Source organism: Felis catus, chromosome E1 (assembly GCF_018350175.1).
Source record: "Felis catus isolate Fca126 chromosome E1, F.catus_Fca126_mat1.0, whole genome shotgun sequence".
Taxonomy (NCBI): domain Eukaryota; kingdom Metazoa; phylum Chordata; class Mammalia; order Carnivora; family Felidae; genus Felis; species Felis catus.
In genome coordinates this window covers 10,547,937-10,561,321 of record NC_058381.1, presented here as the reverse complement: position 1 = coordinate 10,561,321, position 13,385 = coordinate 10,547,937, and the positions used below count along the sequence as shown (strand labels likewise).

The 13,385-nt window shown below is 45.7% G+C and overlaps 1 protein-coding gene across 10 annotated transcripts in view; it reads left to right on the top strand.

Moving 5' to 3' along the window:
• Nucleotides 1-13,385, top strand: part of LOC101084751 (multidrug and toxin extrusion protein 2-like) — a 60,269-nt gene that overhangs the window by 34,961 nt on the left and 11,923 nt on the right. For all 10 annotated transcript variants that reach the window (XM_045044355.1, XM_023243779.2, XM_045044352.1 and 7 more), the window contains exons 11-12: nucleotides 9,073-9,181; nucleotides 9,743-9,818. In XM_045044355.1, the coding sequence (XP_044900290.1) occupies nucleotides 9,073-9,181; nucleotides 9,743-9,818 (185 nt within the window). The remainder of the gene's footprint in view (nucleotides 1-9,072; nucleotides 9,182-9,742; nucleotides 9,819-13,385) is intronic.

Here is a 13,385-nt window from a genome sequence, read left to right as displayed (position 1 = left end):
AGGACAGGTGTCTGGGGGTCTGGAAGGAGGCTGCTCGAATCATCTGGGTGAGCACCTAGGAGCCTGCTGGTGGGCGAGGAGAAAAGTGGGTGAGTTAGTTGTGCGGGAGGGCAGAGGTGACAGGACCTGACCGGGGTTTGGGTGCGGGACGCAAGGCAGGGAATAGGGAGAATCACAAACGACCCCAGAGTCTCCAGCTTGAAGAACCGCTTGAAGAGGATGCCTCTACCTCTTGATACTTGAATATTCCAGACCCGTACGAATCGTCCCTTTGTTTTGTTTCTTATTTTTTTTATTATTTTTTATTTTGAAATGTTCATTTTGAGAGAGAAAGAGCATGAGCTGGGAGGGGCAAAAAGAGAGAGAGAGAGAGAGAGAGACACTCCCAACCAAGCTCCGTGCTGTCAGCACAGAGCCCAACACGGGGCTCGACTCCACAAACCATGAGATCATGACTTGAGCCTAAATCAAGAGTCAGACGCTTAATCAACTGAGCCACCCAGGCGCCCCTGATTCTTATTTTTTTTGAGACCAAGGGAGGCCATCTGGGCAGTGGGATTGTGGGGTTTTTGTTTCCTTTTTTTTTTTTTTTTTAAATCTTAAAAATGAAAACAAAAAGGTTTTTAGTGGGGATCGATGAAGTCGTTTAGGAATAAAAAACATGTCCAGGAGCAAACCCCAAGATGCACAAGTCAGGAGGAGGACAACTCAGCCAAGAGGGAGGACAAGGCAGTGAGGAGTGAAGAAAATCAAGAGAACACGTTGTAGAGAAAACGAGCTATGAAGGGTTCACAGAAGGAATGACAGTTGTATGGAGAGCCGCTAGGAGGTGGCGTAAGGCGAGGTTGGAAAGTGTTCCTTGGGTTTTGGGTCATTAGAGACCTTGGGTGGGGACCAAGAGCCGTATTCCAACACGTTGGCTTTCAAGGTTGGTGAAGGAGTAGAGGCTGCTGACGGAGACAGTTCCGTCTGGAGGTTTGGTAGTTGGTGGTGGGAAATAACACCATCAAGGGAGGGTTTGGGTTTAGCTTCTGTTTTGAAATGGGGGCACTAGAGTTTATTTATAGATCTGTGGTCAACAGTACCTGTCTTCTAAATCTCTTGTCTTCCAAGTCTTCTCTATTTCTTCCTGCTCTGTCACAGGCTTCCTTTTGTTTTTATTTTTAGTTGAGGTAAAAACCACAAAAAGTAAAATTTACCATCTTAACCAATTTTAACTGTGCAATTTAGTAGCGTTAACATTGTTGTGCGGGCGGCGCCCCCGGTGGCTCTGTTGGTTAAGCGCCGACTTTGGCTCAGGTCGTGATCTCACAGTTCGTGAGTTTGAACCCTGCATCGGGGTCTGTGCTGATGGTGCAGAGCCCGTGTGGGATTCTCATTCTCTCCTCTCTCTCTCTCACTCTCTCTCTCTCTCTCTCTGCCCTTCCCCCACTCACGCTTTCTCCCTCAAAATAAATAAACTTAAAAAAACATTGTGCAGCTGATCTCCAGAAACTTTTCACCCTGCAAGATGGGAACGCTACCTATTAAACAGTTGCCTGTTTAATTGACTAACTCCTATAATTTAACACTCCTCCCTCAGCTGTGGGGAACCACTATTCCACTTTCTGTTTCTTGTCACAGGCGTCCCTCTGTTAGAGACAGTAAGGCAATGATTCTTCATTATTCCTGTGGAAAAAACAAGTCCCCACAGGGGTGAGCTTACCGTAAAAAATATAAAATACAAAGAAATAATCTAGCACGGGCAAGAGCTTGAACAGATACAACAAACAGGAAAGTTAGAGTTCAGAACTTGAGATGATGGTGTAATAATGGAGGAGTAGAAAAGTGTCATGGTTAAAGTCATGAAACCTAAAAGAAGGAGCTAAAACCAAAAGAACGTTATTTGGAGAAGAACCGAGTAAGATTTGTCAATTGACGAATTGTAGCCATTCAAACGTAGTACTTGATAGGATCAGCAGATTAGTTAGAGCTGGAAAATAATGAACTTGAAGACGTGTCTGGAAATTCCCAGAATAAAACAAAGACGTGTAAATAGATGGAATTAGATAACATAGACCAATCTGTGCATGTATGATCAAATGATTTTTTTTTTTTTAATTTTTTTTTTCAACGTTTATTTATTTTTGGGACAGAGAGAGACAGAGCATGAACGGGGGAGGGGCAGAGAGAGAGGGAGACACAGAATCGGAAACAGGCTCCAGGCTCTGAGCCATCAGCCCAGAGCCCGACGCGGGGCTCGAACTCCCGGACCGCGAGATCGTGACCTGGCTGAAGTCGGACGCTTAACCGACTGTGCCACCCAGGCGCCCCTCAAATGATTTTTAAGAAAGAGACCATTCAGCGGGAACAGGGCAGTTTGTTCAGGAACAGATGCTGGGGAAACTGGACATCCACATGCAAAAGAATGAAGCTGCTCTCTTACCTCACACCATATACAAAAATTTACTCAAAGTGGATCAAAGACCTAAATGTAAGCCCTAAGCAATAAAACTTCTAGAAAAAGACAGAAGGCCAAAGCTTCACGACATTGGATTTGGCAATGATTTCTTGCATGTGACACCAAAGGCACAGGCAATGAAAGAAAAAATAGACAAGCCGGACTCGATGAATTAAAATTCTGTGCATCCAAAGGCCATATTCACCGAATAAAAAGGCAGCCCACGATGGGAGAAAATATTTGCGAATACTGTGGGATAAGGGATTAACATCCAAAATCTAGAGAGAACTAAAACTCAGTAGCAAAAAACCAAACTGGATTAAAAAAACGGGCCAAGGACTTGAATAGATTTTTTTTTTCCCGAGGAAGATCTACAGATGGACAATAAGCACGTGAAAAGATACTCAGCATCACTAATCATTAGGAAATAATTGACAGAACAACTACATTGAGATACCACCTTATACACGTTAGAATGGCTACTATTCCAAAAACCCAAACACAGAAGATAACAAGTGTTGGTGGGAATGTAAAATGGTACAGCTACTATGGAAAGAAATGCGGTGGTCCTTCAAAAAATTAAAAATAACGGTGTCATGTGCTAAGGCAGTGTCCCTTTGGGGTAGACCTAAAAAGAACTGAAAACAAGATCTCCAAGATACTGCACACCTGTGTTCGCAACAGCGTTACGCACAATGGCTAAAAGGTGGAAGCTGCCCACATGCCCATCGACGAATGAATGAATAAGCAGAACGTGATATACACATTCAGTGGAATATTACTCAGCCTTAAAAAGGAAGGAGATTCAGGGGCGCCTGGGTGGCGCAGTCGGTTAAGCGTCCGACTTCAGCCAGGTCACGATCTCGCGGTCCGTGAGTTCGAGCCCCGCATCAGGCTCTGGGCTGATGGCTCGGAGCCTGGAGCCTGTTTCCGATTCTGTGTCTCCCTCTCTCTCTGCCCCTCCCCCGTTCATGCTCTGTCTCTCTCTGTCCCAAAAATAAATAAATGTTGAAAAAAAAAATTTTTTTTTAAAAAAAGGAAGGAGATTCTGATATAGGCTACCAAAGGGATGAGCCTTGGGACAATATGCTAAGTGAAATAAGCCAGTCCCCAAAAGACGTACAGGCATATACCTCAGACGCATTGCAGGTTTGGTTCCAGACCACAACCACGAAGTGAATATTGCAATAAAGTCAACAAGATAAAAGTTTTTTGGTTCCACGGTGCATATAAAAGTTCTGTTTACGTTACACTATAGTCTACTAAGCGTGCAATAGCATCTGTCTAAAGGATGTCCATGTCCTAGTTAAAAATACTTCATTGCTCAAGAAAACTAACCATCCTCTGAGCTTTCAGCCAGTGGCAATCTTGGGACAAGGGTCTTGCCTCAGTGTTGACGGCTGCTGACCAGGGTGGTGGTTGCTGAAGGTTGGGGTGGCTCTGGCAATTGTTAAAAATAAGACAACCATGAAGTATGCTGCGTTGACCGGCTCTTCCTTTCGTGAACGGTTTCTCTGTAGCCTGTGATGCTGATTGATAGCATTTGGCCCACAGCAGAACTTCTTTTAAAATTGGGAGTCAGTCCTCTCAAACCCTGCTGCTGCTTTTGTCAACTACGTTCATGTAATATTCTAAATGCTTTGTTGTCATTTCGACAATCTTCATGACACCTTCACCAGGAGTAGATTTCCATCACAAGAAACCACCTCCTTGGGGCGCCTGGGTGGCTCAGTCAGTTAAGCGTCTGACTTCGGCTCCGGTCATGATCTCACTGCTCACGGGTTCAAGCCCCGCGTCGGGCTCTGTGCTGATAGCTCAGAGCCTGGAGCCTGCTTCGGCTTCTGTGTCTCCCTGTCTCTCTTTGCCCCTCCCCTGCTCATGCTCTGTCTCTCTTCTTTCTCTCTCTCAAATATAAAATAAAACATAAAAACTAAAAAAAAAAAAAAAGAAGAAAGAAACCACTTCCTTTGTTCATTCATAATAAGCAACTCTTATCCATTCAAGGTTTGTCATGAGGTTGCAACCATTCAGTCACGTGTTCAGGCTCCACCTCTAATTCCAGTTCTCTCGCTGTTTCCACCACATCTGTGGTTACTTCCTTCACTGAGGTCTTGAACCCCTCAAAGTTATCCATGAAGGTTGGAATCAACTTCTTCCAGACTCCTGCTCGTGTTGATATTTTGATCTCTTCTCCTGAATGATGGATGTTCTCAATAGCATCTAGAATGTTGAATCCTTCCCAGATTTTCAGTTCACTTTACCCACATCACTGTCTCTGGCAAATACAGTCTTAACGACACGGAGCTCTTAAATAGTTAAGACTTGAAAGTTAAAGTTTGGTCCACGGACTGCAAAATGGATGTTGTGTTGGCAGGCCCGAAAACAGCATTAATCTCATTGTACATCTCCGTAAGAGCTCTTGGGTGACGAGGCGCATTGTCAACGAGCAGTGGTGTTTTTGAAAAGAATCTTTTTCTGAGCAACAGGTCTCAACAGTGGGGTTTAAATATTCAGTAAACCATGTTAACAATAATTGCGCTGTCATCTAGGCTTTCTTGTTCCATTGATAGGTAAAGCACAGGCCGAGTAGATTTAGCACAATTCTTCAGGGTCCCAGGATTTTCAGAATGCTAAGTGAGCATTGGCTTTGACTTAAAGCCACCAGCTTCATTAGCCCCTAACGAGAGTCAGCCAGTCCTTTGAAGCTTTGAAGGCAGACATTGATTGCTCTCCAGCTATGAAAGTCCTGGGTGGCATCTTCCGACATAAGGCTGTTTTGTGTGCATTGAAAAGCTGCTGTTGAGGGCGGCCACCTTCATGAGTTATCTTAGCTCGATCTTCTGGATAACCTGCCACAGCTTCTGCATCAACACTTGACATTTCACCTCTCACATTTACGTTACGGAGATGACTTCTTTCCTTACTTAAACCTCCCAAACCAACCCCTGCTAGCTTCAGACTCTCCTTCTGCACTTCCTCACCTCTCTCAACCTTTACAGAATTGAAAAGAATCAGCCTTGCTGTGGATTAGGCTTTGACTTCAGGGAACGTTGGGGCCGGTTTGACCTTCTGTCCAGACCACTGATCGTTTCTCCACATCAGCAATAAGGCTTCACTGGACTAGCACTTTTCCTTTCCTTCGAGAACTTTTCCTTTGCATTCACAACTTGGCCAACTGGTGCAAGAGGCCGAGCTTTCAGCCTGTCTCCATTTCTGAGATGCCTTCCTCGCTAAGCTCGGTCATTTCTGGCTTTTGGTGTCAAGTGAGAGACGTAAGACGTCCTTTCCCTTGAACACGTAGAGGCCATCGTAGGGTTATTTCTTGGCCTAATTTTAATATTGTTGTGTCTCAGGGAAGGGGGAGGCCTGAGGAGAGGGAGAAAGGTGGGGGAACAGCTGGTTGGTGGAACAGTCAGAACACGCATAGCATTTATCAGTTAAGTTTGCTGTCTTAAACGGGCTTCGTGAACGAAGTCTACAGTTCGTTTGATCTCATTTTTTTTTTTCACTTTATTACATTTCCTTTTTTTTTTTTTTTAATTTTTTTGTTTCAATGTTTGTTTATTTTTGGGACAGAGAGAGACAGAGCATGAACGGGGGAGGGGCAGAGAGAGAGGGAGACACAGAATCGGAAACAGGCTCCAGGCTCTGAGCCATCAGCCCAGAGCCCGACGCGGGGCTCGAACTCACGGACCGCGAGATCGTGACCTGGCCGAAGGAAATGTAATAGGGGCGCCTGGGTGGAGCAGTCGGTTAGGCGTCCGACTTCAGCCAGGTCACGATCTCGCCGTCCGTGAGTTTGAGCCCCGCGTCGGGCTCTGGGCTGATGGCTCGGAGCCTGGAGCCTGTTTCCGATTCTGTGTCTCCCTCTCTCTCTGCCCCTCCCCCGTTCATGCTCTGTCTCTCTCTGTCCCAAAAATAAATAAACATTGAAACAAAAAAAATAAAAAAAAAACAAACAAAACTATTTGGGTCAAATAGTCGAAGAACTTTCTCCTAAGACTATATGGAAGGTAAGCTGTGAGCCATGCACATACAAAAGAGCCTTTATTTTTCCCGTACACCTGTTCAGTAATTTGAGTGTAGAGTTCTAGCTTCAAAACAATCTTTCCTCAGAATTTTTAAAGCCTTACTCTATGTTCATCTGGCATTGAGTTACTAATGTGAAATTTGATCTTAATCTGGTTCTTGTTCCTTTGTGACAACGTGGGTTTTCTCTTCGAAAGTTTTAGCATTTATTTCTTTGTCCATGTAGTTGTGAAATTTTTCAAGTGTGGATTGCTCTGAAGGTACTTCTTTACTTACCCTGCTCATTAGTACTTGGTATATGCCGTTTCAGAACAAAGGCTTTTGCTTTCCTCAACTCTGAGAAGTTTTAAAACTATTATTCTTTCTTCCTTTCTGTACCTTTTTTCTGTTCTTTTTAATTGCCTATTGGGTGGAGGTTGATCTCCAGTATTAAACTTGGTTTTTCTTCATCCACTAAGAAACGTGGCGCCAGAGGGGCTCAGACGGTTGAGCATCCAACCCTTGATTTCGGCTCAGGTCATATCCCAGGGTTGTGGGATTGAGCCCCCCCTCCCCCCACCCCCGTCTTGGGCTCCATGCTGAGCATGGAACCTGCTTAAGATTCTCTCTCTGCCCCTCTCCCCTGCTTGCACGCTCTCCAAAATAAAAAGAAAATCTCTTTGTCTTTTTGTAATTAAATTTTTTTGTTTGGTTTTTAGTTTCCAAGAACCCCTTCTTTTTCTCTTACAGTCCCTTCTTCATGGGAACCTGTTCTTTTTTTTTTTTTTTTTTTTTTTCTGCTGTGTTATCTTTTAAATATCTTTGGATACGAAGTGGAACCTTCAAACATTTCTTCTGTTCTCTGAGTCACCTCATTTGTTTCCTCTGAAGTCAGTTGCTCTCTTATTTATCTTGGTCTCTTTTGCAGATATGTTCTTTGGTTTTCCTCAAAGATCTGGTGATCTTTTATTAGTCCCTTTGTACTTACGAAAGAGTGACTACATTTAAGAAAGAGCGAATACGTTGATTGGTAAAATAAATGGCTGGCGTGGCTTTTCTGATCTTGTTATTTGGGGATGTTTCTCTAACAGACCTCTCCCCTGAATGGGAAGGACCAGTAGGGAGCCGAGTCCAAAGGTGTCTCTGTCATGTGGCATCTTCATTTTAGGGTTTGTGGGCAAGGAGCAGGGAGCAGGCAGTCTGACCTCCCCTCCCAAGTCCCACCTGTCCCCAGGACACTACAAGAAGGGCTTGGTTCTGAGGTGCTCACACCATGCAGGGAGCTCTCCCATTTTGCTTTTCTACCTTTAGCCTAGTCTTTCTGTGTGTGGTGGGGCTGGGAGGGAGGACCAGGTAGGCGATGGCGTCTGGCTGTGCTGTTCGTAGTGGATCTGATCTCCCCGAGTACCGCTCACCACCGCCTCGCTGATGGACCTGAAGCCCCCAGCATCCTGACGCTGCACTGAGAACAGCTAGCAGGATGTGGCCTCCGCCTGTCTGTATTCTGGACTGTGGTTTCCTGTGGTTCTTCCCCGGGGTGATGACATCACTTCCCCTCTTCCAGAAGCCAGTCTGCTCTCCTCTTCTCAGTGATGTGTGAATGAACTTCTTTTCTGTGCAGCATCTTGACTGATATTTTAATGGTGTTTGGGAGGGAAGAGAGTTAAGCCTGCGAGCTAGTTGTCCATCTTGAACCAGAAGACAATTAGGTATATACTCTGGGCATGCAAGTCTTATAATGTTTTACAGAGTCAGTCCGTGGTTTCTCAAGTTCTTAACCAAATATGTATTTTTACCAACTCAGGCTAGTTCTCAAAACAGTAATAAGTTAGAGGTGGTCGGGAGGATGCTGTTTCTGGTAGGAATGAGAAGTTGAAGCTGGTGTATAAATTGTCGGCACACATGACAGCGAAAACCAGAGTTTTCTATACAACACGTGTTATCCGAACAGCTCCTGAGAGCAGGACTGTATTTATTACAGGATAATGACAGGAGGTCAAGAGCACGGCTTCGGAGATTGACTAATGGTCTGTGTGAGAGCAAGGAAGCTTATAGCTTCGGATTTCCATAACGAATGATGAAAAATGAGATTTTGGAGACACATTTCAGTGTCCTGGATAATTAGAAGTATGGAATGTTGGACACAGTGGAGTTAATGGAGTCAGCTTTCCTCAGTGTTCATCAGGTTCTTACACTATGCCAGGCTTTGAGCTAAGTGCTTTTCCGTGTGGTTCATTTAACTTTTACAAATTATCTCTGTATTTATGATGCATTAAATCTTACCTCGTGGAATGCACCTAGATTGAATGAAGTCTCGATGGTATGTGTCTGGCCAGTGAAGGAGGTGCTTTGCCCTGAAATCCCACTGCATTACGAGGTTCTGCCCTGATGGATGGGATACAGGTAGCAGTCAGGGCAGCCACTATCCTTGTTTAGGAACGAAGAGGTTGGGTGTGAGCGGGACTGAGCGATTGGACCGTGGTCACACAGCTCAGCTGTAATAGAACCAGTTCGAGAACACGGATGATTGTCTCTGTGTAGGGTTCTCATGTGGTTGGACCCTAGGGCACTAGCATTCTTGCAGGCCCTCTGACTTCTTACGATCTGTGATTATTGGTTCTCAGGTGCCCCTTGGCTTTGGTGTGGCGGCCAGTGTCCGAGTGGGCAATGCTCTGGGGGCAGGAAATGCCGAGCAGGCTCGGGACTCCAGCATCACCGTTCTCCTGTGTGCGGGTGAGTTGAAGCAGGTCCGCTCTCTGGCGTCCGTACCGATTTTTGTCTGATACGTTACGGTACCCGTTTCAGAGTTTCTCTGGGGAGTGGATTTATATATATGGCCTCCGCTAGAATATTCTTTAAGCCCTTTTCAGGTCACTCAGCAAAATGAAACTTCTCATGGTGATTTTCCGTTACCGGGTACCAATGAAATGGCACACTTGGGAAGACTGAACAGTCTTCGGATTACTATCACACGCGGGCTTGTTTTCTGACCAAAGCCTGTGTGACTGAGTCTCCATATCCCTGGACCACTGCGTCTTCGAGCAGTTTTAATGGTTTGGAATCCGAGCACTTCGAGAAGATTCTGACTATAGAGACATCTCACCGAGCATCTTTTTCTAGGAATGTGCCTTAGACAAAGGAGTCAGAATCAGGACTTCCTTGCTGGTTTCAAGAGACAGTAATAAACGCTTGTAATTGGGACATTTCTGAAATCATTGACGCCGGTCTCTCCTGAGACTGGATTTATTACTTGGGAGAACTGTCACTTCCCGCTGCTGCTTCTGTATTTTCCAGGTGTCTGCGCTCTCGTAGTGGGCATTGTACTCTCAGCGATGAAGGATGTGATTGCCTATGTATTTACCAGTGACAAGTATGTACCCATCTTCTAGAAGGATGTTTTCCGTTTTATGCTTTCTTTTTTCACTGTACTTTTCTGGTTCTAAGAGGTGAGTATTTTGCTTCACGGGAAGTAGGGCAGCCAGCAATGAGAACCCCGGTACTACATTTGAATGAAATTGGACGAAGGAAGCCCATGGGCACTGTCCCTGTTCCTCCAGTACCCAATTCGTTCATTTATCGAACCCCAGTGGCATTTCTCTTGTGCTCAATGCTGGTTCTGCTCAGAAATACCTAGAAAAAGCACATGGCGTGTCCTCGTCCCCAGAAAGGCACGTCCCAGTCCAGAGCACGCTGACAGCATGATGCCTGAATCAAAAGGGCAGAATTTATATAAACCACTGACTCAGTCTTAGGTTGAATTTTATTGCATTTTCTGTAACTCTGTGTTTGCATAGTTATTTAGATATAACGAAGTGTCTTTTGAATAAACCAGATCCTTTTTATGAAAAGGTTTCAGTGATTTGCACTGTTTGCCTCCGATTACTTTTATAAAGAAACTCAGTTGAGGGGCACCGGGGTGGCTCAGTCGGTTGAGCGTCCGACTCTTGATTTCAGCTCAGGTCACGATCTCACGGTTCAGGAGCTGGAGCCCCTTGTCGGGCTCTGTGCTGACAGCTCAGAGCCTGGAGCCTGCTTCCGATTCTGTGTCTCCCTCTCTCTCTGCCCTTCCCCGACTTGTGCTCTCTCTCTCTCTCTCTCTCTCTCTCTCTTTCTCTCTTTCTCTCTCGAAAATAAACATTAAGAAAATTTTTTTAAGTAGCTGATTTAAGGATTTTTCTTGCTCCAAAGTCTGGGCACCCTCAGAGATTAGTCTTATTAATTGCTTTGCTCTCTCCGTACAGGTGCCATACATTCTTGTTTCTTTACGTGACTCATATTTTTGGTTGAAAACCGGACATTTTTTACATCATAATGTGGCAATTCTGGAAATCAGAACCGCCCCCACCCCCCAGGGTTTTTTGTTGCCGCTTGCTGGCTTAGTGGCTTTTACGAACTGATTTGGTGAAGTCTGTATTTTTTGTCCGGTGTGGCCACGAAAGTCTCTGTTGCATTAGCTTGGTGATCGGCTAATTGCTGGACCAAATTTCCTTAGCTACATGCATCCCACTTACCTCGCACTCTGCGGAGGGGCTCTCTGTGCGTGTATCAGGGCAGCCTTCAGCACTCGGCCAGGCAGTTTACAGCTTGGCCTTCGCCCTCATTTCCTGCCTGTGCGGAGCCTCAAGTTCAGCCAGAGGTGAGAGCTTAGGCCCTGCCCGGTCTTTCTTGAGCACATACCCAGTCATATGCCTGCGTGTGGCCTTTTAGATTCCCAGGGACGAGTCAGAGCTTTGAAGCCCCTATGGATGTCTCGTTGCCCAGCCTTTCCTGCCGAGCTTGTCGGTTAGTCTTGTTTGTGCCAACTCTTATCCAGTGCTTCAGGCAGAAGCACCTAAAACATTTGCCTGCAGACATCTCTCAGAGACCAGCTGGAGCACTGGCCAGGTTTGAGTCCGGAGAAATAAAGACAGCGTTGCAAGGGGAGTCTTTAGAGGAACAACCTGACAGGTGGTCTCTGTGCAAAAGAATGGCTATTCCTTGGGAATGAAGCTTTGAAAAGGTTCCGGTCCTTCTTCCTCCTCCAGTCCTGGAAATAGGGACTGTTTCTTTTTTTTTTTTTTTTTTCAATGTTTATTTATTTTTGGGACAGAGAGAGACAGAGCATGAACGGGGGAGGGGCAGAGAGAGAGGGAGACACAGAATCGGAAGCAGGCTCCAGGCTCCGAGCCAATCAGCCCAGAGCCTGACGCGGGGCTCGAACTCCCGGACCGCGAGATCGTGACCTGGCTGAAGTCAGACGCTTAACCGACTGCGCCACCCAGGCGCCCCGGGACTGTTTCTTATCAAGGTTACTGCTGAGCTGGGAGCCGGGGATGGTACTCAGGTCAGTGGCAACACCACGGACGTCGCTGTTATTACCAAGACTCGGCAGCTTCTCTTGAGGAAGCACTCCCCAGGTCACCGCAAGCCGTCGGTTAATGTCTAGAAATCCGTTGGGGCGCCTGGGTGGCTCAGTCGGTTGCGCATCTGACTTCAGCTCAGGTCACGATCTCACAGTCCGTGAGTTCGAGCCCCGCGTCAGGCTCTGGGCTGACAGCTCAGAGCCTGGAGCGTGCTTCGGATTCTGTGTCTCCCTCTCTCTCTGCCCCTCCCCCGTTCATGCTCTGTCTCTGTCTCAAAAATAAACGTTAAAAAAAAAAAAAAAGAAAAAAAGAAATCCGAAAAAAATGGATTCTGACCATATTTGCCGGTTTCTGACAATTTTCTCTTGTTCCCGTGAATGGGCCGTGCCTTCTTTGTGTGCTTTGTAATTTTATGTTGAAATGACATTCTGAATATTGTAACACAATAGCCTCTGGAGATTAGGTTCTCCTCCCTCCTCAGGCATTGCTGTTCTGCAGTTGTCCCGTTTGCTTAGTGATTTTTCCAAACCGCTTTTTTGTTTGTTTGTTTTTGTTTTACAAAGACTATGTTGCTTGTCATGTGTGGTGTCTGTTGTCTCCTCAGTGAGCCAGTGGCCTGGCAGATTTCCTCAAATGCCTTGATCCAATGAGAAAAGAACATTTTAAAAAAGTTCTGTCTCTCTCAGTTATCTGACAGGCACTGCGTGGGAAGCGGCCTCTGTGCTGGGCCCGTAGTGAACCGCCAAGGAGATCAAAACCCACAACTCTGACTTTTGGAGCACGAGATCCTTATTGTCCAACATGCCACCAACTAGCCACACCAGGAATGCAGGCAGCCATCCCTACACCTGCCTGCCATGGGACCAGGGGACAGGAAACGGTAGCTAGTCTGTGAAACCCCAAAATTCATGGATACTTACTAGGCTCATTCTTCATGAAGCACTGTGTGCTTCAAGTTTTCAACTCGACTCCAGAGTTGTGAAAATGGTTGATTTTGACATTTCTGGCCAGTTCAATCATTGTTTTGGTAAAAGGATTGATTCTTGGAGCTTCCTCCTCCATCAGCTTCCGTCACGTCACCTGGATATAGACTTTGCATACTAATCTGACTTTTTTTTTTTTTAATAATTTTTTAGATGTTTTTATTTTTGAAAGAGAGAGAGAGAGAGAGAGACAGAGAGAGAGAGAGAGAGAGAGAGAGAGAGAGAGAGAGAGAGAGAGAGCATGAGCTGGGAAGGGTCAGAGAGAGAGGGAGAGACAGAATCTGAAGCAGGCTCCGGGCTCTGAGCTGTCAGCACAGAGCCCGACATGGGGCTCAAACCCCCAGATCGTGAGATCACAAGCTGAGCCGAAGTCGGACACTTAACTGACTGAGCCACCCAGACGCCCCCTAATCTGACTCTTAATCCATATCGTAGGGTAGTTTGTTTTTTTCCTGGAAATCTTCTAGATGTTATTTGTGTCTTTGCACATGCTTAGGCATAGGTGAATATTTTTTCTTTTATTTGGTGTGGCACTTTGTAGACTCTCAGTCCGAAGCACTGGATTTTTCTTTAGCTCTGGGATATTTATATAAATGGTAGAACTTCTGGGTG